General features: G+C 37.4%; 2 protein-coding genes and 1 pseudogene across 6 annotated transcripts in view; 2 read left to right on the forward strand and 1 right to left on the reverse strand.

The window, feature by feature from the left end:
* LOC135595156 (AP-1 complex subunit gamma-2-like) overlaps nt 1–9,882 on the forward strand; it is a 104,179-nt gene extending 94,297 nt beyond the window's left edge. For all 5 annotated transcript variants that reach the window (XM_065085708.1, XM_065085707.1, XM_065085710.1 and 2 more), the window contains 2 exons: nt 4,623–4,727; nt 9,516–9,882. In XM_065085708.1, the coding sequence (XP_064941780.1) occupies nt 4,623–4,727; nt 9,516–9,611 (201 nt within the window). In that variant the 3' untranslated portion in view covers nt 9,612–9,882. The remainder of the gene's footprint in view (nt 1–4,622; nt 4,728–9,515) is intronic.
* LOC135594856 (U-box domain-containing protein 17-like) lies at nt 32–3,290 on the forward strand (annotated as a pseudogene).
* Nucleotides 9,883–23,438: 13,556 nt separating the features above from the next.
* On the reverse strand, nt 23,439–25,325 carry LOC135594865 (RING-H2 finger protein ATL46-like). The gene has a single exon (XM_065085371.1). It carries the CDS (start codon nt 24,842–24,844, stop codon nt 23,687–23,689), a length of 1,158 nt encoding a protein of 385 aa, XP_064941443.1. The 5' UTR covers nt 24,845–25,325; the 3' UTR covers nt 23,439–23,686.
* Between the last annotated feature and the right edge of the window lie 1,763 nt (nt 25,326–27,088).

The raw sequence follows: 27,088 nt of genomic DNA on the forward strand, positions 1-27,088 counted from the left end.
GTGTTCATCTAACATAAAGGACAAATAGTAGATGCCAAATTTGAGGTATGATGACCACGAGAATCAGGGTTCTCTGATGAAATCTTCATCTGTGATGATAGACTACACTGTATCTTAGAAACTCATCGGTTATGAATGATTAGCAATGGTGGAATAACTTGTAGGTTTGTCCTTTTCCAAACTGCTTTCAGAATGCTGGTCTTACTATCCAAAGTCAGGATCCTTATCTGGTAGAATCACTTCATGGAATTAAAGGAAGACATTTAGTAAGGAGAAGAAAAACTAGTGTCCCTAAATCTAGTAAGGCAGAGTTCATTTTGAGTTTTTTATCTTCGTATGCACTCATGGCAGTCTTTATAATTTTCAGAGCAATAATTATATACGAAATCTCAAGGAATAATCAAGTGCATGGTTGAAGGAGGCTGTTGGAGAGAAGGCAGCCTAGACCCTGCCATAGGCACACCCTATAGATGATTTCTTTTGAGTGTTGGTTCTTCCTAAATCATGAACTCCTCCCTGCAAAGAGAAGAGAGAGAGAGAGAGAGAGAGAGAGAGGGTTCTAGTAGACATCAAAGATAGAAAGCATTAGTGAAGGTGTTTAAGAAAGCAATAGGGATTTATGACATTCAAACTGACAGATGAGATAGCAATTATTTCTTCCTATAGAATGTTGAAGGTAGCAGACTCATCTTGCATAGCTGTGCCATGGGACATGATAGATATTTGGTGGGATTTATACATCTCAGACAGCTTAATTATATAGTGATGACATTATATTGAGGAATCAAACATTAGAGGTTGATTGGATGTTGAAAGATAAGTCCTCAGATGCTTTCCTAGCATGCTCGGGTGAGGCAAGGAAAGGTCTGAGCACCTCAAAGCAATTCCGGGCAAGGCACCTTGGCTTGGGCACCGCCCAGGCGAGGGGCTTAGCCTGGGCATTGGGTGAACCTGGGCACTAACCTAGGCCAACACATTTGCCATGAGCTTGAACCAACAAGACCAACCTGAGCCCAAAGCTTGATTAGAGCTTGAACCACATCTTGGTTTGGCTCACTTAACTAAGATTGGATTTAGGTGTAATCAGCATGGTCTGCAGTAGATTGGTTAGACCTGAGTTCAAAGCAACAAACCCAACCTGAGCCCCATTGGAGTTAATACGGCATCTTGTTTTTGCTCAGTCGACTAAGCCTGGGTTTATTACGTTCTTTCGCCATCATCCCCCCTCCTTGTGTCATGTGTTTCGCTCCTTACGGTTCTAACTAAGCCCCAATATCACCAACAGCTCTCTGTCTATTCTCCATTTTGCATCACTGTAGCCTAACCCGCACTTGATCGGGTGATCACTTAATCAGGTGATCAGATATCACTGACCCATGTTTGCTCTCCTCTGCTTGCCTCACCTCACCTCCATCTTTTTCTACTCTCCTACTGCCAGAGAGCATCATGTCTCAGTGACCTGAAGCAGCCTCACTCCGCCAGAATCCACCCCATCTGCTATTCATTGCTGGCCCTCCATCTCCTCCATTTGTTGCAACTTTTTCTAACTATCGTACCAAAGACATGATTCGGTGTACCCTCTCCATTTTCTTTCTCCTTGCTGCTTCCAATCTTAAGCAAGTCTTTAGCTATTATCTCCATTGGCCTCCTTATTTAGCCTGCTACTTGGCAGTCATCACTGATGCCAACAAGTGCATTAAGGTCAACAGCAACTGTCACTACCCTGTTTGGCAGCAATCTTCGTTGCAGCAATCTTCATTCTATTGTTGTTTCCATAGTGAAGAAAGCAGCAACTGTCTCTTCCCCATGATCTCTTGATCTCAATAATCTTCTAGGCACTATTAGACTTCCTTTCACCTATTTGATATGCAATGCATGTTTGATTGAATTTATTCTCTGATTATTATCTTTATATTTAATTATTTTTCTTATAAATTTTATATGGCAAGTGCCTTCATTGCTTGGGCAGGACTTAGACAAGCTCCTGGCATCTTAGGAATTTTGGAACCTTAGCATGTTTTAGTGCCTAGCGCAATTGACAAAACTGGACAGAGGTCAAGGTCTTGAATACCAATCGGTCTGGTATGTGCTAATCAATTTTTACCAATTTGACCAACAACTAGTATTAGAACATATAGCAAGATAATGGAATATATATTGGTCATATCTACCAATCAGCATGAAGATTGAGACTCAAATCACAACATATTAAGCAAATGAGGTATAAAACAAAGGTAACTAATGTAGGATGATGGAATAAGGGTCTAATTACATATTACTCCTTGTAGTTAGCTACCTTTAGCATCCCAGTCCTTATACTTTTAAAAGTTATATTGGCATCCCTATAGTTACGAATGTAAAACATCTAGGTTCATTTACCCTAATGATGTCATTTTTACTAACGGAAACATGAAAATAAAGGAAAAAAAGATAATTTTAACGTTCTAGTTGGTAGTGGCGAATGGTGTCATTGGTGACAAACGATGATGTCACTAGCGTCGACGCCGACGTAGTTGTCGAGCGGCCCTTTTGTCGCTCTACATCTACGTCAACGCTTCGTTGCTACAAAATCAAAGTCCGCTATCAAAGCCATCACGGAGATCCACCCCCTCACCGATGCCAGTGTCGTGCCCCTCCTTGCCGCCCACCTCCTCAACCACCACCACCACCACTCGTCCACGATCGAGACCTAGGAGAATGCCGCTGCTGCCCACCTCAACCTCTCCATCTCCATTCACGAGGTGCTCATGTGCACCTTGGGCATCCTCGATGCCCTCATCGCCGCTCACCGTCTCCTCTCCCCCACCGTCGCCCAGTATGTTGTCGCAACCCTTTACAGCCTCCTCTCCATTGAAGCATAAAGGAAGCCTCTCATCGCCGCCCTCGTGGACCTCCTTGGCGCGCTGACTAGGTCCATCAAGGACGCGCTCAAGGCCCTCTACCCACTCAATCGCACAACCCTCGTTGAGCTAGGTGCTATGCCGCCCCTCTTCATGCTGGTGGTGAAGAACGGGCGAAGGGGAGTGGTGGAGGACGCAACAGCGGTGATCGACCAAGTGGCAAGACATGATGAGAATGTGGAGGCATTCCGGAGAGTGGACAACGTCAGCATCCTAGTGGATTTGGTGGTTGGGGTAAGCGGGAGGGCGAGGGAAAATGCTACGGCTATGTTGATGAACCTGGTAAAGAGTGGTGGAGACAAGGTGGTGAGGGACGTCAGGGAGGTAGTGGATCCTAATGTGACGAGAGCATGGAGGCATTCCAAAGAGTGGACAACGTCAACATCCTAGTGGATTTGGTGGTTGGGGGAGTGAGAGGGCAAGGGAAAACACTACGGCTATGTTGTTGAACCTGGTAAAGAGCGGTGGAGACATGGTGGTGGGGGACGTCAAGGAGGTGGATGGGATGGAGGCGACCGTGAGGGCTTTGGTTGACGACGATAGCGGGGTGAGCGTGAGGGGGAAGAGCAAGGCAGAGGTGTTGCTAAGGGTTCTGGAGAGCAGGTGGGGGAGTCAACTACAAGGTCTTGATGATTTCGAGACCGGCATCGACGACTCGATGCTGCAAACCGCTTCGTCACCACTCTGCATTCACCACCACCAACTAAACATTAAAATTTTCTTTTTACCCTTTATTTTCGTGTTTCCATTGGTAAAACTGATGTCATTAGGGTAAATTGACCTAGATGTTTCATTTTCATAACTATAAGGATGCCACTTTTTAAGGTATAAAGATCATGATACTAAAGATAGCAACTATAGAGGGTAGTCTGTAATTAGCCCTGGAATAAGTTATAATTTGACAACTTATAATCCTTGAAAAATAATGTCTAAACTAATAGAATATTTTCAAATGAAAATTTACCTACATCACTAAGTCTCTTTAGTCTACTCGCTCTATTTTTATACGTTGTTTAAATTTGATCGAACTATTTTTTTTATAATTGGGTGCTTTTAGTGTGGATCTAAGTGTTAGGTAATTGTTGAGATAAGAATATTGAGGTGGATATATAGATTTAGCATGAAATATAGGAAAAGAAATGTGTTCATTCATCAATTGGATGTTACTTCGAAAGAGGTTAAAATGAGGAAGAATCCCTTAAGATGATATACAATATGCTCAAGAGACCTACAGATGCTGTAGTTAAAAGAGATGAAACAATTATTATTAATAATACGAGAAAAGAGGTATAAGGAGACCTAAAATGATTTTTTAGAAACTATAAATAGAGAATTAAATACTCTATAATGTAACTAAGGATAGGTTCATGTCAATGATGACAAAACATCTATTAGCCAATCCCAAATAGTTGGGACATTACTGCTTTGTTATTGTTAATGGTGAAGGTGCTTTAGTATGGGATAAACAGTTTTCATGGATCTTCATGATAAATATATGTTTATATGTTTTATTGTTTTTATTACTAATTGATATTTTTTATGGACATCAGTGGACCAACTGCTGAGATACTTCTGCTGTTAAAATCTATTATGCTTGGTGTCTTTTAATTTTTTATTTATAATGTAGTATTGCTGAAATTAATTTGTTATCCAGTTGTCTTGTAGTCTTAAATCATTAGCTGTAGAGGCATATGTTCCTGATTTTTTTTTTTCATTTTCCAGTTTATACAGTTGCAGTTAGACCCAGCCAGCAGCAATTTTCTTCCAGCCAATAGCAATGAGGAAATTACACAATCTCTGACTGTTACTAATACCCAACATGGGCAGGTAAATAAATTTTGGATAATTGAGATTGCTTACTTTACTGCATGACTTTTAGTGCTATACCTTATAGTATTACTGTTAACTTCTATCTGCCATGGGAACTCTTATATGGTTAATCTGCATTACCAATCCTGGTTTGAAATTTCAGTACCAGACCCTATGTTGGCTGGATTGATATAGGTCTGATACATACCAGCATACTGACAGTATGCCAGCATACTTGTCTACATAGAAAAGGAAGAAGAGGAAGAAAAGGAAGAGAAAGGTTAAAGTTCTAATAAGAATTTTAATTAAAAACCTTGAACCAAATCTGAAACCACCTGATATCGGTTAGTTAAAGGCCCAAGACTCCATTGGACCTGTATTTACCACCCAGATCATATTGGTACCAGTCCAAGTGGTTTTCTAAATCATGCCTGAAGTTTCAGACCTTGAAAGTCCTGAAGCATACAAGATAACAATTTTATGAAAGTGACATGTAGGTAAAATGTAAATGTTCAAAAAATTTGATGTTACTACACATTCTATTAATTAAATTAGCTTATAGAAAAATTGATCTTTTTGTGAGTTTTTGTACTTATTGCACTTTGAACTCATAATATCATGGCGAGTTGTGTCCTAATCAATTAATGAATTACTGATTTTTTGAAACACGATTAGACTGACTGATGAACATTTCTTTCTTTCAAATGACCATGAGGTAAGCTCAGATAAGCTAGTGGGTTTTGTGAAAGATGGCTTGATATTAGAAACCTTATGAAGGAAAGCTATTTGAAGTGGGTGATTGTCTTGGAGAGAGTGGATCCATGGCCCCAAGGCTCAACAGCTATTTCAAAATCATCCTTAGTATGTCTTGTGAAGCTTGGCCTAGTGGTGGCTTCACATTTCATCTAGTCCCTTTTGTGTGTTGTTGTTTCATACTTAGGCCCTTCTTCATATTTGGTATTAGTTTCACTTTCATACCAATTGTAATGATCCTGCCTGAGGGGTAAACTAACTCATTACCTTGATGAGCCTAGAACCACATGAGTCAAACTGCTTAAGCCCATGTTCATGATGATAAGCGCATCTATCCTTTAAACCGACATAATCATCTTCCTATTTCTGCTATGGGATTAAATTATGGTATTACAGTGTTAGATATGTCATTCTTTTAAACTTGATTTGCCTTTAATTGTTTGTTCTACTATATAGATGTCGGTTTAATAAAGTTTGTTGGTATTCATAGCAAGGTTTAAAATTTCGTACCGTACCGGTATATTGAGCTTTACTCGGTATGTTACGGTACAACGTATCGAGCAATACGCTAGGGCATACCGAGCGATATGCCTAAAAATATATATATAATTAATATATAAAAATATATATTATATATATAAAATAAAAATATTAAAAAAAAAGCGTATGCAACCTCGGCGACGTTGCCTCCTCCTCTTCTCCTCGTCGCCTCGTCTACGGCATCCGATGAAGAAGGCGGCGAAGATGTCGAAGGCCACAAACGTCGCCGACCTTCAGCAAAGAATGCGGCGAAGGTCGTAGACGTCTCCGGTCTTTAACGAAGAACACGGCGAAGAAGAAGGCCGTAGAGTCACAGATGAGGTGATGAAGGAGACCGCCTCTTCTGCTGCTCTGTCGCCACCTCCCCTGATCCCCACGCCTTCATATCCTCCTCTTTACAACTCTCCTCGCTATTACCTTCTGGATCGGGATCGTCGAGGGAGGGCAGCACCAGATGGAGATCGAGAAAGGGCGGTGAAACAGGTTCGCACTGAGGTTCTCCCGATTCTCTCTCCCTCTTCTTCTCTCTCTTCTTCGAATGCCCTCTCCTTCTTCCTTCTTCGATGCTTCTCCCTCAGCCTCGCCATAGCCAGGTCGATACCACCCGAAATCAGTCGGTAACGATTCAAATTTCAAATGTTACCACCCGAAACAGTCCCATATCATCCGATACAGGGCTATATCGAGCGGATCACCCGGTAGTGGGCAGTACGATTCGAAATTGCAAACCTTGGTTCATAGTTCAATGATGTTGTTTGCTAATGAGGTTGTTTGGTTTGTGGTTCTGCTGGAGCTTGCTCCACTATCTTATCTTCAAAAGTTCATTCTGATTTCTTTTCCCAGTACCGCCTAATAAAGGCAAAGTTGTTTATGTGATTGTTCCATACTGAGCGATTCTATGCTTTCTCAGTGCTGTTCCAGTGTACTTTCTCACTTTATACAGCTCTTGCCATTGATCAGCATATCTACAAACATCCTGAACTCTTTGTTGTTTTTTTTTTTTTCTCATCTAACAGATGCTTGTTCAACATGTGATTCACATCCTGTATCCTATAAGTTTTCCACTGCAATGCTTTAAAAACTCCACAACACAGTTTGCATAGTTTGCATGTTTCCTTGACCGAATAGTTGTCCCCTTTCGACATAGATGTTGTCCAGTAAAGAAACTGAAGGGCCTTTGTCGTCTGAAGCATGGCAAGTTGTACATAACATATGAAACTTTGTTGTCTAGTCCTAGTTAAATGTTTGTTCCTTCTCTGACTATTTATGGTGGAAAGCATTTATATGTCTTAGTGGCTTTTGGTTTGACATTTTGAAGGTTTCTTTGAGCCTTATTATTCTGTAGAGGTACATCATCTTGCCTACTAATCAGAGGGCAGTGAGAATCAAGGCATGGGACTGATCTTAGATTATATGCACAGAGACTCCATCTACCCATGTATGTGATTCCTGATCATCATCCCTCAACGCCTGTTTTTGCTATTCAGCAACCTGTTTATATGATTAAAAGCTAAAAACAACATTGTTACTTTCCATATTTGGGCCAATGACTTGATTACCAATTTAGCTTTTAGCAGTAACCTGGAATTGAGTGTTAAGAGAATTTGTTTATCAAATACTTGTGTGGACCTATGAGATGTCAACACTTAAAAATTAAATAAAATTTTTAACCAGAGTGGGCTGGTCAGAGTACTGGATTCTGTGATGCATCTCACCTGTACTATGAGATGGATGTTTACCCCTCTCCAAGAGTTATATGTATTCATTTTATGATGATCATTTTAGAAACATAGGTGGGGTTTTTTAAGATGACAAACCTACTTATATACATGACTCGAATCATTTATGCTACAACCTTGGTTTGTCAGAATGCTAGGTGGATATTTTTAGCTTTATCCACCTGTCTTAATGATTCATGATTTTGGCATAAATCCTAAGAGCCTAATGATGGAAATCTACCTCCTATTTAGTTCAGAAATCTAAATGATCAGGTCCAATTTTGTACTGTGATTTTATCATGTGTTGGGTTACCAATCAATAGATGATAAATATGTAGATTTGAGGCCCATGACAAATCATGTACTTCATGAAAATTCATTTGGAAATGGGAGCAACTTTTCTGGCACAAAAACAATGTTGACTGCAATAAAGTGAATTCATCATGTGTTAGGTTACCAATCAATAGATGATAAATATCTGGATTTGAGACCCATGACAAATCATGTACTTAATGAATATTCATTCGGAAATGGGAGCAACTTTTCTGGCACAAAAACAATGTTGACTGCAATAAAGTGAATTCATCATGTGTTAGGTTACCAATCAATAGATGATAAATATGTAGATTTGAGACCGATGACAAATCATGTACTTAATGAATATTCATTCGGAAATGGGAGCAACTTTTCTGGCATAAAAACAATGTTCATGTAGTTCAATAAAGTACTGAAGCAGTTTTGACCTGGAAATGGATGGTTAGAATCATGCTATCTACATCATGGCTGCTGGCACTGTTCTTATTGTACCTAAGCATGCTGAAGCTTTCAGTAGTTACTACTGCTGGGATGTCTTGATTGAATCTAGTTATGGTCATTTTGGCATACGTTGAATTTAAAAAGGAATTGTTAGAGAGAATCCGATAGCCATATTGACTATGGGACAAGCTGTGCTGCCAACAAGCTTCAGTGTTGAGCTTACAGGCAGCGAAGGGTTTCAAGTAGTCAACCTACCATCTGGTACATCTTTACTTTATGATAGTTATGAGACTCTCTCCTCTGCCTCCTCCCTGCAGATGCCTTATCAATGCCACATTGTTGTAGTCGCCTTCCCATGGCACCGCCACAACATCCTCCTCTACCTATATGCAATACCACCTCTTCTTCCTCCTCTTCCATCTCTTCTTCGTCTTCCTCCAGTTCCCGTCTCATCCTCCTCCACCTACCCTAGCCATACTAATACCGATCATACTTCCAGCCATATTTGCACTATACTGATCCATCCAATGACCAGCACAGATATCGGACCAAAACTTCTTGGTGATCTCTGCGTCACTTAAATTCTCTTGTTCTTTTTTTGTTATGCAAGGTGCCTTCACGAATGTTGCAAACTAAAAGCTGGCATGTGGTGTTTGGTGGGTGAATGATGTGTTTATGGACTCAGATATATCAGTTCTGAATTCTCACAACATAATCGAAAAACTGAATTTGGTCAAACTTCAGGGTGGTGTTGCATTCATAAATTCCTATTTAGCAATTATGTAGTGCTTATAGGTTATGTAAATGGACTCCGTTGCTTGGCTTAGAGATGCAATTAATTTGATTAAAGAAGACCCTTTTTCTCAACACAAGTCAGAAGGATATTTCATTTGTCTGTTTGTTTTTTGCTGCCATCTCAAGACCATACTTGGTCTTATGCATATGTAACCTTCCCAATAAAATTTTGCCCTTTTGATCAAAAAATATACTTTGTACACTCAATTCTACCTGTCTTTATCTTCATCTACTGTCATCTTAGAAAGCACTGGCGATGCGCATGAGGATAGCTTACAAGGTGAACAACCAAGATGTGCTGGAACAAGGACAAGTCAACAACTTCCCTCCAGGATTATGAACACTGGTGATACTGTTGTGCAGGATTTTGGTCTTCGCCTAATTCCTCCTGCTTTCCTCTGATTTTTTTTTTCTATTTAATTTTCATTCTTTCTCTCTGAAGTCTTTAAACTATCTGAGAAATTTTGTGGTCATTGATTCATTGTAGTGTATAGAGTGGTGTCAATTGATGTTCTGTTCTCGGTGGCATGATGGATTACGTATTGAAATAGATAATCTGGAAGAACCAGAACTAATTCATTACTCATGACACAAGCGTTTGAGAGAAACAATTCATTGATGATTACTGCAAAGTCTACTGACATCGATGTGTTGTTCATTGCGCTATCAAGCCCGACTTCCGTTTACACTTGTGTCTTTGACTTTCGGCTGTGAAGCAGTCGGATTAGATCCGAAGAAGAGTTTGGCATAGTCCTATAAAATAAGACTAGTTTTCAGGAAAAATATGGTCATCATTTTGTATTGATTACCGACTATATGTTTTATGATCAAATTGTAGGAAAAATATAGTCAGAACAAAAAAAGCAACTGCCTGCCTAAGAATGACTCTGTCAAAATCGAATACCGAAGCACAAAATTATGATAATATAGTATTCATTCATTAGCTCGTGTAGCTTAAAAGTATTTCAGGCTCAGGTTAATGATAATAAATTTATTTTTGATATGAGACCAAACAAGATAATCAATCTCTTAATAGGAAACGAAACCTAATTCGATGGTAGTTTTACATCATGTTGTATATTTAATTCCGATTGTCATATTATGATTTTATATATAACTGATTCGTTAGTTTGATAAACTTAAAATCATGCAAGTGAGCCTTCAACTGAATCGTGATGATTCCATTGCGAGGGATCAGAGGGTTGGGGGTTTGGGCTTTATCCTACGAAGTGATACACGGGTGATCTTATTTTTGTCTGATGCATGGTAGGTAGGGTGGTGGAACAGTGAGGCGCCTTGTTCTGCGAGCCTGCTTCGATTAGGACGAGACGCCAAGCTCCGGCGATGGAACGGATTTCTTCATATCCATTTGAAATTTGATTTTGATATTCTTATATATATATATATATATATATATATATATATACATACATAGAGATGCACATGAGATGGCCAATTTGCTCTCCAAGAACGCCAGACTTACAAAAGTCTTCCTCTTTTTTTTGAAGAGGGGAGTGTCTCTCTTAGCTTATCTGATTTTTTTTTTTTCTAAGCTCGGAGCCTTATTTGTAATTAATAGTTCACCTTAATTAATCTATTTTCCTTCAAACCATAAATTTAAGTATGTCTAATTTTATAGATTACCCAACCATCCTTCCAATTGTTATGTGAAATTAATTGAGTTAAAATATGCAATAATGATTTTTTCCTTTTTATGGTATCGATTGAATCCTAATTATAATTATTATCGATTTCATTGATGCTTGATGTTGTAGGTTCAGATAGCATCCTTAACAACACCGAAGATCGAAATCTAGGGGAATGAATGATTTGATCAAGAGAATAAGTCTGCTAAGTAGTGTGCTATGTAAAGAAAACTAACTTGTTTCTTCTCGTTAATCCTCCTTGAATGCTTGAATCAAAAGTTGTTCCATTAAAGAGGATAAAAGTTGATGGGCTCAAGAAACAAGAGGGTAAGAAGAAGAGGGAAAGACACTTTGGGTGATACTGATTTACTGTTGTTACTCTCTATTTATCATACGAGAATGAGTCGTTGTCTTACCATTGTGTTATTAGAGACGATTCTTATAACTTTGTATAGTGATAGAGGATGTTCTCTGCTATGATGTTAATTGTATCATTTTGATTTGATGAAATTATGGGATATAAAGATAAATAAATTTTACATAAGAACAAATAGAAGTAGATCGTAACACGTAACAGAATTAAATGGAATCACGATCAAATATAACACCAAGATTTATATGAAAAACCTCTCCAACGTGAAGGATAAAAACTATAGGAATAACTGAGATATAAGAATTACGTCATTGTGCACAATATCCAAATTCTTCTCAAATAATCACAGCAAGAATCTACTATAGATCTTATCTAACCTTAGACGAGAACACTACTTGGATGATTCAGAACAGTCTCTCTGTATTGTCCTTGTCTTCTTCTCTTTCCTTCTCTTATTTTTTCGTCATTTTCTCCTCTTTTTGAATCACATTGTTACTATAATTTTCTACCCCTACTACTACTACAGTTTTCTCCCAATTTTTGCAACCACCACACCCCCTTTATTATATATACGATTAGGTGAAAAGGGGGGTGGGCTATTGGTTGTTAAAGCCCATTATGAGCTAAACTCGTGGGATGTCAGCCCAACAACTTCCCCTTTCAGCCCATAAAGGAGGTTGTCTCATGACTCCTCAATCTGAAATTGCAACTGCTTCTCTTCAAGTATATTTTGAATTCAATGGTATCTGATATCTATATGCTTTGATTTGAAATGAAAAGTTGGGTTCTTACACAAATGAATGGCACTCTGGCTGTCACAATTCACCACATAGTTTTCCTGTTCAACCTCAATTATTATAAGAATTCTTTCATCCATAATATTTCTTTATAAACCTATATAGCAGCAATATATTCTACTTCTATGGTGGAAAGAGTAATACACATTTGTAATTTAGATTACCATGACACAGCTTCCCCTGCAAATGTAAGTACAAAACCTAATGTGAACTTCCGCGTATCAATATCTCTTGTCATATATGCATTTGTGTAACCTATCAACATAGGTGATCCACCTCCAAAGCTTAAATAAACCTTAGAGCCCCCTTTAAGATATTTAAAAATATATTTCACTACTGCCCAATGCTTTTTACCTGAATTTGTAAGAAATCTGGTAGTAACACCCACTATATATGTAATGTTTGGCCTCGTACAAACCATCGCGTACATTAAACTTCCAACTATTGAAGCATAAGGAACCTTTTGTATTTTTTCCTTCTCCTCATCACTTGATGGATTCTGTTCTGAGCACAACTTGAAGTGACTTGTAAGAGGAGAACCAACTGGCTTTGCATTACTCATACTGAACCTTTCTAATACCTTCTCGATGTATTTCTCTTGTGACAACCAAATCTTCTTATTTTTCTTATCACGGGAAATCTACATGCCTAGTATTTATTTTGTTGATTCCATATCCTTCATTGCAAAAGACTCACTTAGTTACTTCTTCAACCTGTTAATTTTAGATATACCTTTCCTAATGATAAGCATATCATCAACATAAAGTAAGAGAATAATAAAATTCTCACCAAATCATTTGATGTACACACAATGATCTGAAGTCATTCTTTTGTATCCATTTTCAGTATAAATGAATCAAACTTTCTATACCATTGTTTTGGAGCTTGCTTCAGCCCATACAAGCTCTTCCTCAACTTGCAGATAAAGTTCTCTTTATCTTTGACTCTAAAGCCTTCTGGTTGCTCCATATAAATTTTCTCCTCCAAATCATGATTAAGGAAAGTTGTCTTCACATCTAACTACTCAACCTTTAAGTCCTTGCTAGCAGCAATACCAAGATCAACGCGAATAGAAGATATTTTAATAATATAAGAAAAAATCTCTTTAAAGTCAATACATTTCTTTTGACCAAAGTCTTTCAGAACCAATCTAGTTTTGTACTTTAGTTGAGAATAATATTCTTAAGTCTTTAAATTAAAAACTCACTTGTTCTTCAATGCCTTCATTTCCTTTAATAGTTACACCAAATTATAAGTATGGTTCTTCTGTAGAGCATCCATCTCTTCCTACATAGCAACTAACCACTTCTTTTTCTACCACTTTCAACTACTTCCTGGTAACTCTTTGGTTCATCTGTATCAGTGAGCATCACATACTCATTTGTAGAGTATCTTCTAGAAGGTTGATGTTGTCATGAAGATCTTCTCAACTAAGGTTCTATAGGAAGTTGCTCTTTAACTTCTTCTTGCTCAACATATCCTATAGGTAGATCAATATCGGGCTCTACACCATCTCCTACACATCTTCCACATCACACTGATATACTTGAGGAGTAATTGGGTCATAATCTCTAATCCTTCTACATAAGTCTTGGCTGGTGCCTTCTTCTTCAAATTCTCGAAGGTTTGATTAAGACCACATCTCTACTTCTAAACACCTTCTGCTTTTTTGGATTCTAAAGCCTATAACCAAAATGATCATGTGAGAAGCTAAGAAAAATACATTCTTTTGTCCTACCATTTAACTTAGACCTCTCATTGTTTGGAATATGTGCAAATGCACGACAATCAAACACTCTCAAATGCCTATAGGAAATATCTTTCTTTGACCATACATGCTCTGCAACATTACTATCTAGGGCTGTACATGGTGACAAGTTGATCATATCAACTGTAGTCCTCAAAGCCTCATTCTAAAACTTTTTGGGTAGCTTGGCCTATGAAAGCATACATCTGATCTTTTCCATGATGGTGTGGTTCTTCCTCTCTACAATAGCATTATGCTGAGATGTACCAGGAACTGTCATCTCATGTTGGATGTCATATGACTTACAATAATTATTAAATAATCCTGTGTACTTACCATCATTATTTGATCTTATGCATTTCAATTATTTTCTTTATCTCCCTTTCAACTCTGGCATGAAACTCTTTGAAGACATTAATAATCTGATTTTTTATCTTCATAGCATAGACACAAACTTTCCTAAAAAAATCATCTATAAAAGTGATAAAATAAAGTGCACCACTGATACCAAGAACATTAACAGATCCATCATGAGTTTCTGTCCTAAAAAAACCACATACATCTATATAAATACGGTCTAAGACATGCATTTTTCTAGATAAAGTAGGACTAGCAAATGAAACTCTATGTTGTTTACCAACCAAATAATCAATATAAGGGTTCATACGTGTACCTTTGAGTTCTGGTAATGCCTCTTTCTTGCAGTCTCTTCTCGCTCATGTGTCTCAATCACCTATGTCACAACTCAATGCTAAAATCTTTCTCTATAGCATTCAGTTGCTCACTACAAGCTTTGGCCTGCAACCTATACAAAGTATGACATTTCTTTCCACTAACCATAATAAGAGAACTCTTACTGAGCTTTCATTGCCCTTTGTGAAATCTATTATCATAGTCTTCATCATTCTAACTAAAATTAAATTCAACCACATGCCTCACATCTTTAAGCACCAACTTGCAGCCAAAGTTGATCTTTATGTCAATATCACTCATGTCAATGATGTTTGATGTGTCATAGTTGCCCATCTTGACAACACCAAAATTTTAAGACCTATAGGTAGCAAAAATCTCTCTCCATAGTGTAGTATGATAAGAATCATCTGTGTCAATCACCCACTCAAAATCTTGACACACACAAGAAAAATTATCATCAGAATGAGATAAAATCAAATAAACACCACCCTGTATTGCATTGTAGTTGTAGTATTATCTTTTGACTCTATAGACTCCACTTCTTTTCTCTTTTTCTTGCTATTATTAGGTTGCTTACATTGGTTCTTGTAATGTCCTTACTCACCATAGTTATAGCAAATAATATCTTTTCTTGATCTTGACTTGCTTCTACCAATGCGTGAACTACTTCTATCCTTGGACTTTGACATTCCTCTATTCTTTGAGATAAGTGCTTGTAAATCATTCTGAGATGTTGAATTTTTTTTTCTCAACTCTTCATTCAATAAACTGCTTGTTACTTGACTCATTATGACAACATTATTTGGTGCAGAATTACTGAGAGAAACCACTAGTGTCTCTCAACTTTCTAGCAATGAACCGAGAAGTAACAATGCCTATAACTCATCATCAAGAGACATTTTCATGGAGGATAACTGGTCAGTGATACTCTACATTTCATTCAAATGCTCAGCAATAAAAGCACCCTTTTTATATTTCAGATTTATAAGTTTTCTAATCAAGAAAACTTTGTTGCTAGTAGTTTTTCTTTCATAGAGACCTTTCAACTTTTTCCAAAGAGAATATGCAGAACTTTCAGTAGAAACATGGTAAAAGATACTATCACTAAGTCACTGTCGAATAAACCCAACTATTTTTAAAACAAACTATAGTTTTTCTTCCCTTTCCTTCTCTTATTTTTTTGTCCTTTTCTTCTCTTTTTTAATCACGTTACTTACTAGTATAGTTTTTCTTCCCTTTCCTTCTCTTATTTTTCTGTTCTTTTCTCCTCTTTTTTGAATCCCCTTATTAGATCTAGGGTTAAATAAAAGGAGAGGTGAGCTATGAATTGTTAAAATATATTATGAGCTAAACTAGTAAGCTGTCAGCCCAATAGATCGAGTGGATCAAAGAAATATCTCCTAACATCATATAATTGACTGATGTGATTTATTAGTATATAAAGATTGAACTACGAGAGCTAACTAGCTAAGATATCATAATGTTTCTTTATCTACGTCTTATCAGAAAAGCATATACTAAGAATAGGTGTAGACATATAGATCTCTTTCGAACCAATCTATTGATGTGGTGCTTACGATATTTTCTGATATAATATTATCGATGTAGGTGTGTGAAATTTAAAGACTATCAAATTTGCTTATTGAGCGACTAGATATTGAACCGATGTGAAATAACCTCTAACATCAAGTTCAGAATACAAACAATAATATTATATAAATAGTTAAAAGAATATTAGGACAAGAACTCCATTTGCCAATCTCAATGCTATCGATTTTTTTTATTGGGAAAGTAGATGTCACCACGTATTAACATTTGATTAATGTAAAATTGTTGGGTCCAGCTTATATATGGGCTTGGACAATTGGGTTTTTTGAGTCCAAATCAATAATTAAAAGAGAGGGTAGAACCTGAGAGAGGGCAACGTGTGAGAGGAAAGGGAAAGAGAGAGAGAGAAAGAGGAGGAAGAAAAATAGAATTCTAAGTTTTTTGCTTGACAATCAATGGCCAAACGTTGTCAATTTTGGCCTAAATTTTATGTGGAGAATCCTTGCAGCAAGCTCTATAATCCTAATAGTATTGATCTATAGTTTACCTTCTTTGGGGTACTTTCTTATGATATCCACTTTGTGAGACCTAAAATTCTCTTATCATGAGATCCATTTATGTGATGAAAATATGCTATTTTTGAGCCAAGATATATGATCTTCATGTTATTGTGATCCTCTTGCTATTCTAAAGAAGACTTATTGTAAACCTATTATCATTATTATTTATAATGGAAGTTTGAGGTTGACTACGGTCCCGTGGTTTTTCCCGCATTGGGATTTTTACATTAAAAATTTGGTCTCACTATGTGATTGATTTATTATTCTACTGTTTATGCTATTCTAGTTGATATTTACATTTTGATATCAAGTTGGTATTTCAATGAGAAACCCATTTTGATATACAAAGAGGGAAAAGAATTATTCTGCTTTAATAGGTTTTTCCCAACAAGTGGTATCAGAACTACAGGTTATTTGGTGCTAGTTTTTCTTGTGTGATTGAAATGGAGCAATCAGATGGTATGATTAAATTGAACTCATTAAATTATTCTACTTGGAAGCATATGATGGAAGATTTGCTCTATTGTAAAGATCTGTATAAGCCTATCAAGGTTAAAGATAAACCTTCTACTATAGACGATGAAGAATGGGAAGTTTAATATAGAAAAGCTATTACCTATATTAGAAGATGGATGTATATAAATTTGCATGAGCATATTTCTGATGAAACTAGAGCTGATGTTGTTTGACAAAGGTTAGAAAACCTATTTACAAAAAAGATAATAGAAAATAGAATTTTTCTCCTCAAAAGACTTGTAAATTTGAAGTATAAAGATGATGGTAATATTATTGAGCACATAAGCTTATTTCAAAGTCTTGCAAACAAGCTGGTTGCTATGAAAATGAATATAGATGATGAGATACAAGGATTATTACTTCTCAGCTCTTTACCAAAAAGTTGAGAAATGTATGTAGTGATAATTTATAACTCCACACTAGAAGGGACTATAATTATAGATATGGTTAAAGACAGTGTACTAAATGAAGATGCTAGAAGGAAAGAACAAGGTGAATCTTCTTCTGGTGCATTTGTTACTGAAAACAAGAAAGACATGGAAGAAGTCATAGTAGAAATCCATATGGTTATAGAGGAAGATCTAAGTCTAGAAGAGATATCAAATGTTTCCACTATAATAGGCCAGGTCACATGAAGAAAGAGTATATATTTTGGAAGCGAGAACAGAATGAAATGAAGAAAAATGAGAAAGAGATCAATACAGTTGCTGCTGAAGGTGATATCATTATTGTTTGTGATGACGGTTGTGTCAGTCTTGCAGCTCAGGACAGTACTTGGGTAATTGACTCTGGTGCTTCATCTTATGTTACTTCTCATAGTGATTTTTTCAAATCTTACACTGCTTGTGATTTTGGTAATGTCAGAATGGGAAACAATGGTACATCTACGATTGTGGGTATTTGAGATATTTGCTTGGAGACCAGTATTTGAGAGCAAATTGATACTCAAAGATGTCAGATATGTTCCAGATATTTGTCTTAACTTGATATCTACATAAAGACTTGATGACGAGGGATTTGCACACTATTTTGGTGAAAACAAATGAAAACTCACTAAAGATTCTCTAATTATGGCAAGAGGAAATAATCTTAACTTTTTTTATGTCATGGAAGATAAGCTACACAAAGAAGAGATTAATGCAATTCAAAAGGGTAAAAGTATATATATTTGGCACAAGAGGCTTGGTCATATCAACGAGAAGGGACTTTAAACTCTCACTAGAAAGTACTTTTTACTAGAGCTATAAGGTACATCTCTTAAATCTTGTGATCATTGCTTAGTTAAAAAGACACATAGAGTTATATTTCATACATATCCATCATCTAAAAAATTAGATGTTATTGATTTAGTTCATATTGATGTTTGTACCATACAAACTAGAACTCTTGGATGTGCTCTTTATTTTGTTACTTTTATTTATGATCATTCTAGAAAAGTTTGGATTTTTGCTTTGAAATCTAAAGACCAAGTATTCGATGTTTTCAAAGAGTTTCATGTCAATGTTGAAAGAGAAACTGGCAGAAAGCTAAAGTGTGTTCGATCAGATAATAGTGGCGAGTACAGGGGTCCTTTTGAGAATTATTACAGGTTCCATGGTATCAGGCTTAAGAAAACAGTTCCTAAAACTTCTTAGCAAAACGATGTGGTAGAAAGGATAAACAAAACCATTGAAGAAAGGATTAGATGTATGCTTTCCCATGCCAAGTTACCGAAGTCATTTTGGGGGGAGGCTTTGAGAACTACAATTGACCTGATAAATCTTTCTCCATCACTTCCTCTGAAAGGTGATGTTCCAGAGAGAGTATAGAAAGGAAAAGATATATCTTATAATCATTTGAGAGTTTTTGGGTGTAAATCATTTGTTCATATTTCCAAAGATGAAAGGTCCAAGCTTGATAATAAGGCAAAAGTATATATCTTCTTGGGATATGGTCATTAAGAGTTTGGGTACAGATTATGGGATCAAGTGAATAAGAAGATTATTAGAAGCAGAGATGTTGTATTTCTTGAAAACCAATTGTTTGATGATAGTAATAATGTTGAGAAGCCAGGAACCTCTGTTTATATTTCTTAAAGTCTGGTCCAGTTCCTTCACCTGTAGTTCATGATGATTATGGGAGAGATGAACAAGAAGATTGTGGTGAGAATACAAGTGATCATACTCCTACAGATCCTTGCTTAAGAACCACACATATGACTTAGTAAAGTTGCCTAAAGAGAAGAAAGCTCTCAAGAATAAATGGGTTTATAAATTGAAGACTGAAAATAATAGCTCACAACAAATATACAAGGCACAACTAGTTGTGAAAGGATTCAATCAGAAGAAAGGTATTGACTTTAAAGAAATATTTTCTTCAGTTGTGAAAATATCCTTTATCCGAGTTATTCTTGGTTTGGCTGGATGTTTGAATTTAGAAGTTGCGCAACTTGATGTGAAAATAGCATTTCTTCATGGCGACTTAGAAAAAAAAAAATTATATGGAGCAACCAGAAGGTTTCAAAGTCAAGGGAAAAGGAAATCTGGTGTGTAAGCTTAGGAAAAGCTTATATGGACTTAAACAAGCACTTAGACAGTGGTACAAGAAGTTTTATTCCTTTATGATAAACCAATGATATGATAGAATCACATCTGATCATTGTATGTTTATGAAGAAATTTTCATATGATGATTTCATTATTCTCCTACTATATGTTGATGATATACTGATCGTTGGTCATGATGCTGGAAAAATTGAAAAGCTTAAAATAGAGCTAAGTAAGTCTTTTGCAATGAAAGACTTGGGATCGGTGAAACAAATACTTGGCATGAAGATTTTTCGTGATAGGAAGAAAATGAAGATTTGGCTATCTCATGATACTTACATTGAAAAGGTTCTTGAAAGATTCAATATGAGTAAAGCTAATGCAATTTATTCTCCACTTGTAGGTCATTTCAAGTTTAGTTCGAAACAATATTCTACAAGTGAGAAAGAAAAAGAAGAAATATTTATAGTGTCTTACTCATCTCTAGTGGGTAGTTTGATGTATACTATAGTTTGTACTAGCCAAATATAGCTCATACAGTTGGAGTTGTCAACCGATTTCTCTCTAATCCCGGAAAGGAACATTGGGCAGTTGTAAAATGAATATTAAGATATCTAAGAGGTACTTCCAGATTGTGTTTATATTTTGATAATAAAATAAATATTTTAGATATTCGCAAACATATAAATGATGAACCCTATGTCTTCCCAGCTCCATCACAATCGTCCGTAATGATACATACAGATCTGAAATTTCTGTCTTTTTCTTCTTCAGTTGTGGTGAAATGGAAGTAAAAACTTAGCAATTTTTCCACCATAAGATGTAAGGTCACCATCATAAATTGGCAGGGGATTATAAACAAGTCTTTTGTTGGACCAGATATATATATATATATATATATATATATATATATATAATGATACTTTGTTATCTTTTGAAAATAGAAGGTAGGATTAGTGTATGAATTTTTGGATTTGGAAAGAACAAATGTACAAATTTAGAAAGCTAAGTGATAAGTTAATATTTTATCATTGTTAATGCTTGTGATAAGCTGCAAACGAAGGCTTTGAGAATAAAAATGAAACTAAAGAATTATAAATTATTGAGAATAAACTCATTCTCTTTTTAGTATCATTCTGATAAGTTAATATTTTATCATCATGATATGAATATAAAGAATTACGAGAAATTATCCACTTTATATAAACTCATATATGATCTTTTGAGATAAGCCTTAAAAAAATGTTTCTATGTGTAAGAGTGATGTTAGAAGTTTATAAGTTGTTGGTTCCTACTCCTCAATTAACGTAGAATTAAATATTTTTATAACTAAATATTATAATATATTTGATAGATATTTGATGTTGATATATGGAGTTTAACTAACTTTTAGAAAGAGAAAGAAACCAAAATCTGCTGCCTCACTGTCTTCTTTTTCCAACACTAGAAATTGTATGTCAAAATCAATAACTCCACCACACTTGAAAAGTTCCTATTATTGGCTGCTATCACTTGAATGAATATGGTCAATAGTTAGCTACAAGATTTTAAATGAATGCATGTATGAATTTTTGGCATCCAAGACAGCTGACAGAAATTCCAGGATAACAGAGTTGAAACCCTTTTAACTATCTGATCACATGATGCATAGCATTGATGTTGACATGTGATTTTTACTATGCAGTCTTGCCTGCTTCACTGACAAAAAAAAAATCCATTCTGTAAGCTGATGGAAGCCTTGACATTAGATTTTTACCATTAAAAAGTTCTTAATCAACAAAAAAATCCTGACTACTTATGCCACCAGATCTAAGGGAAATGATAGTGTCATTATTCTATTAATTAAAATCAACTTTAATTGAGTCTCATGTCCGAGCTGCTTTGAGCTTTGAGCTTACAAGAAGTCGGCAAATGCTGCAGAATCTGGGAATCAGTGCACCACTGTTTCTCCTCACTGGGAGATTAGTTGCTTAAGGTGGAGTTTGCCAGAGATTTGAGAAGTACTCCCAGCTTTCGTTTTTTGTCTTCTGATGAATGGAATGGCTACATCTAGTGGCCCTTGTGATGCAAACAAATAAGACCAGCTAAGAAATCTGATACTCTTGTGTAAAATAACAGCTCCAACATCAAAAGAGAAAGTGCTTCACCAAGTCCTGGATTTATCTTATTCCTTTGACCATTTTAAATGGCTGACCTTGGGGATCAATGAATCATCAATTTGTAATCATCACAATATGCATGCAGTGGACTGACTATAAGAGCACAATGGCAATTTCATCTCGAATACTCTGCATTATTCCTGCACAATAATACATAGTAAAATCATGCTTTATCACTCGCATATTTCTCTATACTATATATGCACATAAGAAAGGAACTAATATTAACTTTCATTATTTAAAATGGTGCAACTTCTTTTGTGCATATTACTGGAGGTGTGCATCAAAGTGTTGAAGGCTTAGGCCAAGTTTTGCCAGGGCTACTCAAGTTTGCTATGTATGTCCCAGCTCTACTTTCCATGGGGAAGAATCGTTCAGTCACCAAGAAACCCATCCATGACTTTTCTCCTTATTCCATGGTAAAGAAAGCTAAAGATTCTTTTAAGAAAGCATAAGGGTGACAGAGTGTGAAGGAGATCATTCAGACGTAAAAAGTTGGCTCCTCGGACTGCTAGCTATAACATAGCAAAAAGGGACAAAAGAAATCAAATTCATGCAGCACAGAGAGCAACAATCACTCTCAGTCCCATGTAGCTTTCTAGAGTGTAAATTGCACCGAGTGGTCCAACAGTTGGTGTGTTCAAACTCTTACCTCCTGTGAGTCTTATATTACCAGAATCATGTTGGCTGGTCCTCCAATTTGCTTTTGTCAGTCGTTTACCTCTACTTTCTGTATGCTGCTGTAGTATGTACACTAACTATAGACTGTGGTCTTGACTAGAGATGCTGATGCAAAAAGGGTGGGGGGGGGGGGGGGGGGTTCAATTTGAACCAGTGAGCTTCTGCAACTTTTTGTATCTTAGCATGACAAACATGTCTCCTATTTCTTGATTTATATAGAAATATTTAACCCTTTAAATAGTGGTTTCGTACTTTTTTTGTCTCCCCCTTATGACATCTTCGACAAGAACAAACGTAAAAGTAATTTTGCCAAATAACACTTCGAATGCTAATTCCACCTCCAACATTCGATACGCTATTTCAATCTAACATATAGCTAGCTCTCCAAAATATAATATAATTGTGAGTATTTCTTCTGTACATCTAACTCACGTCGTCCGTCTGGAGTCGTCGATGATATCATCCGTGCAAAATTGCTTTCAGAATACTCCCGTCTGCCTTCGACAAACAGGTGAGAGACAGCTTAATTCCGGAGAGGGGAACTGCCACAGTGACTGCTAAGCTTTCATGGATTTACCAGTTATGGATGCGGAGCGACAACACGGGGGGGACAAAAGTTTCCAGCCAACACGAGGTACATTACGGAGATCGAATTGCTCCCAGTGATGCAACTGACCTGATTATTCTAATGATCAGATTTCGAAACTTTTGTGATGGCTACGAAGACGATGATAAAAGATAGAAGTTATATTCCTCGTAGAGTTGAGGAAATCTTATTTATACATATAATATCATGAGAGAAAATTTTCTCATACAGTTGAGCAAATCTTATTTGCTATCAAAGTTGTGATCCGAAGCAAATAGATAAGGAGAAGATGCACGAATGTCTAAACCGATCGTTTGTGAATCCAACACCACAACAAACACAAAAACAATAAATCTCTCGAGTGCTGAAAATTATCAGATCCCACCCGCTTTCTTCTTCTATTCATTGACCAGATACAAAAAAATTTGTGCGATTGTACCAATAACTTTTGTTCTTCACCTGAGAAGACCTCAAGGAACATATGCTACCACCGGAAGCAAAGCAAGTAGAGTCTCGTGAACCGAACGAGAGAGCTACTGGTAAACCAAGAGCAACATTCGTCACGTTCCTGACAATTTTCATGTATCAATCACCGGCTGCCATCGCCTTCCACGGCAAGTTGGCATCAAAAGCTGTAACATCTGAAGAAATTGGGGCCTTCCCCTTCTTGTTAGACCACAGCCAGATTTTTGACACCGAGAAGCTCTCGCGCCTGCCGCCGATACTCAATCTCTTCCCTTCCACGGACTCATTACCTGTACAGTTGCCTCTCGCGTCCCTTCCTCTGACTCCTCTTGCATCGCCATTCCTGGTAGCAGAACAGCTCTTGAAAGCCACTTGCAGATTGGCATCAGCAACCACATACTGATAGGAGCCCATGGAGAAGCACCTCCTCGCATCCAGATTGCTACTGCTGGTCTCCCCTTCCTCTCTTCTCACGTTGCAAACGGTGATACCACTGTCCTCATTGCCATGACCCTCACCACCACCGACATCGTTGTCGGTGACCAAGTTCTTGAACTTGCCAAGCCTCACAGGGAACACCTTCTTGTCCGTGACGATGTCGTCCCCTTGGGCGGCCGCCCGCTCGCCCGGGATTTCCCGCTCCTCCCTCAAGTACCCCAAGTCGAACACCGGGCTGTCGGCCATCAGGCCCGGCAGGAAGAGCGAGCCCCGGCAGAGCGGGCAGGTGGAATTGGAGAGCAGCCAGGTGTCGATGCATGCGAGGTGGAAGGCGTGGCCGCAGACGGGCAGCAGCCGGAGCTCGTCCGTCCCGTCGAACTCGCACAGGCAGACGGCGCAATCGAAGGGTTCCTTGGAGCCGACGATGTCCCTGTAGAGGAAGACAGGCAGCGCATCGATGAGGGCCTGGTCGAGGCCGCAGTCGTGGAGGTGGAAAAGCTGCTGCAGCTGGCGCTGCAGCGCGTCCGAGCCCGGCAGGTCGGCCGCTGCGGCGGCGGGGCGGGAGGACGGGGCAGCGTGGCGCTTCCTGATGACGAACCTGAGGATGAGGTGGAGGAGGCCGGAGACGAAGAAGATGACTGCCAGAATGACAATGACGAAGAGCACGGCAGGGCTTATCCTGCTGCTTGATGGAGAAGAAGAAGAAGACCGGGTAGGGACGGAGTCCCTCTGAAGCTTGTTGAGGCATGGAGAAGGGTGGTGAGGGGAGACACCACTTCCATGACTGATCTGAGGGAGAAGGCAAGGAGCTCTGAGGGACAGGCAGTCAGTGGCAACCATCTCCTACCTTAATGGGAGACCAAACACAAGTCACCTGAGGAGCCACCTTCTCTTCGGGTCCAACAACAAAAAGGAGAGCAAGCTCCGAGGTCACAGACCACACAAGAATGCAGTACGCAAGGGGACAAAACACAGAGGCAGAGGAAGCAATTAGATACAGTGGTGAGTGGTGGTAAGGGAAGGTGGTGGTGGCGGATGTTGTCAGGTTGGTGTTGTTAGCGGCAGCTTCTCTTGAGAGAGGTCGTTGGTTGGATATGGAAAGAGAAGACAGTGAATCCTTCGATTCCTCTTTTTTTTTTTTCTTTTTTTTTTCTTTTTTTTTCTCTTGAGCTTATTCAGAGTTACAAACTAAAAAGGATGGCTAAATGTTTTTCGAGCTTGAAGTAGCCGAAGTGAGAAAGTTAACATTACCTTCAGATGATAGAAGTATTGATAGAGACAAAAAGGGGTGACGGATGAATAGGTGTAGCAAGCAAGCAGGTGCAGTAGGTAAATAGGTGCTACAGACAAGCGAGCAGATTGAAAAGAAGAGCGGAAGAGGAAATCGATTGGCACAAGAAGTTTATGTAAAATTAATAATTTAAAAGATAATAAAATTATATTTTTATCCATTCTATTTGTGTCTTTTTGCATGTGACAACAAGTACAATTTTTTTCGTTGATGAAGTTAATGACGCATGGAGAATTAGAGTTAAATATTTCACTTTTGTAAGTGTAGGAACCCTAGTCCTATTTTTTAAAGTATAGAGATCAAGATGCTAATCATAGTTAACTACGTAGGATAATTTTTAATTACTCATATATATATATATATTACTGCATAATTGACCATTTCTGTTCTTATTATCATAATTTTGCAAGTAATTATTTTTTCAAGTAATAAAACGAAGGAGTTAAACACCAACAGTTCCTGTTAATTTTTTTTTGCGGTCCGGCAACCATTTTCTTCTGAAATTTGTGATTTATGAGAGATTATTCAATTGGCTTAAGTTCAAGTTTACCTGACCATCATTTTGCCAGCTCTCAAGAACAGTTTTCAACTCCTTTAAGCACACAGGAATACATTTGCATTGAGCTGAGTTCGAATCTGGCATTTATTCTTTAACCTCAAAATTAATTATGAATTTTCTTTCTAAGCATACAAGTGGAGTGTCAAATATTTTGATATGAACATCATTAAGTAGAAAAAGTCGATCTCTTTAGGCACAATGAACTTGTTCTTCTTCTTCTTCTTTAAGAAAATGAGCGTAGAGGTGTTAAAGCTACTAATTTATTAGTTTGAACAAAATCTGGAGGGAAAAGCCCAATAAGAAAAGTTCAGTTTCAAAAGATTGATAGATAAAAAAACGAGGCAGCGCAAGACATCAGAATAAGCATTCGAAACAAAGTAGAAAAGAACAACAAAAGAGAAAGAGCTGACAGAAGAAGAAGAGAAACGAAAGCCAACGCAGCAGAAACAGCTTTAGGAACTTAATTTCCATGGATCAAAATCCTCTACAATCAATATATTTATCTAACTATATCACCTAATTGTGGACATCTCCCTAACCCATGAATGTAAAACATGAAATATGTGAATCTAAAAGAAAGGTTGTATGAATGATAAACTTGCAATTAAGGCTTCTAATGCAAGATTTGACAAGGATAATCTCATCCTTGAATGCAGAGAAATTATTTTCATGACTATAACCTCACCACCTGAACAGATAGTTGAACAACTGGATCAAACCAAACTTAATACCAATTAACAAATATAAGTAGGATTATATCAAGTAATTGAACAATCAAGCTGGTTGAGACTTGGACCCTTTGAGGACAGGGTTCAAAGATCGAATCGAATCCTCACCTCTTACTGCTTGCAAAAAGAATACCTAATTTCCTAATCCTCCAAATTTGTGAAGAAATTAAAAGTGTTGTAATCATGATTGTTCTTGGAGAACGCAAAGATTGCACAGACAATTGCATGCACGAGATGAGTGAATCTGCTGCCGGAAATCTCTGTATTCACAAATTTCTTAAATGCAAGTGTAATTGTTGGAGTCCTATTTTCTTCAATTTTTTAGGGGTTTTGTTCGAGATGTATCCCTGCTCTCGAGTTTGACTTGTTTTCCATGTAGGAGCCTGCCTGGTGAAGGCCTGGCACGAGGCCCAGTTACATAAACAAGATAAACAAGATGACTGTTCTAACTATTTCACAACGTGTGAGGTCATTGTTTGAGATGTTAGACTGGCTTTTCTTCTTTG

The sequence above is a fragment of the Musa acuminata genome, chromosome BXJ1-10 (assembly GCF_036884655.1).
Source record: "Musa acuminata AAA Group cultivar baxijiao chromosome BXJ1-10, Cavendish_Baxijiao_AAA, whole genome shotgun sequence".
In the NCBI taxonomy this organism is placed as follows: Eukaryota; Viridiplantae; Streptophyta; class Magnoliopsida; order Zingiberales; family Musaceae; genus Musa; species Musa acuminata.

Excerpts from the sequence above, each read along its gene's own strand:
- LOC135594865 (XM_065085371.1), bottom strand. The coding sequence starts at position 24,844 with ATGGTTGCCACTGACTGCCTGTCCCTCAGAGCTCCTTGCCTTCTCCCT.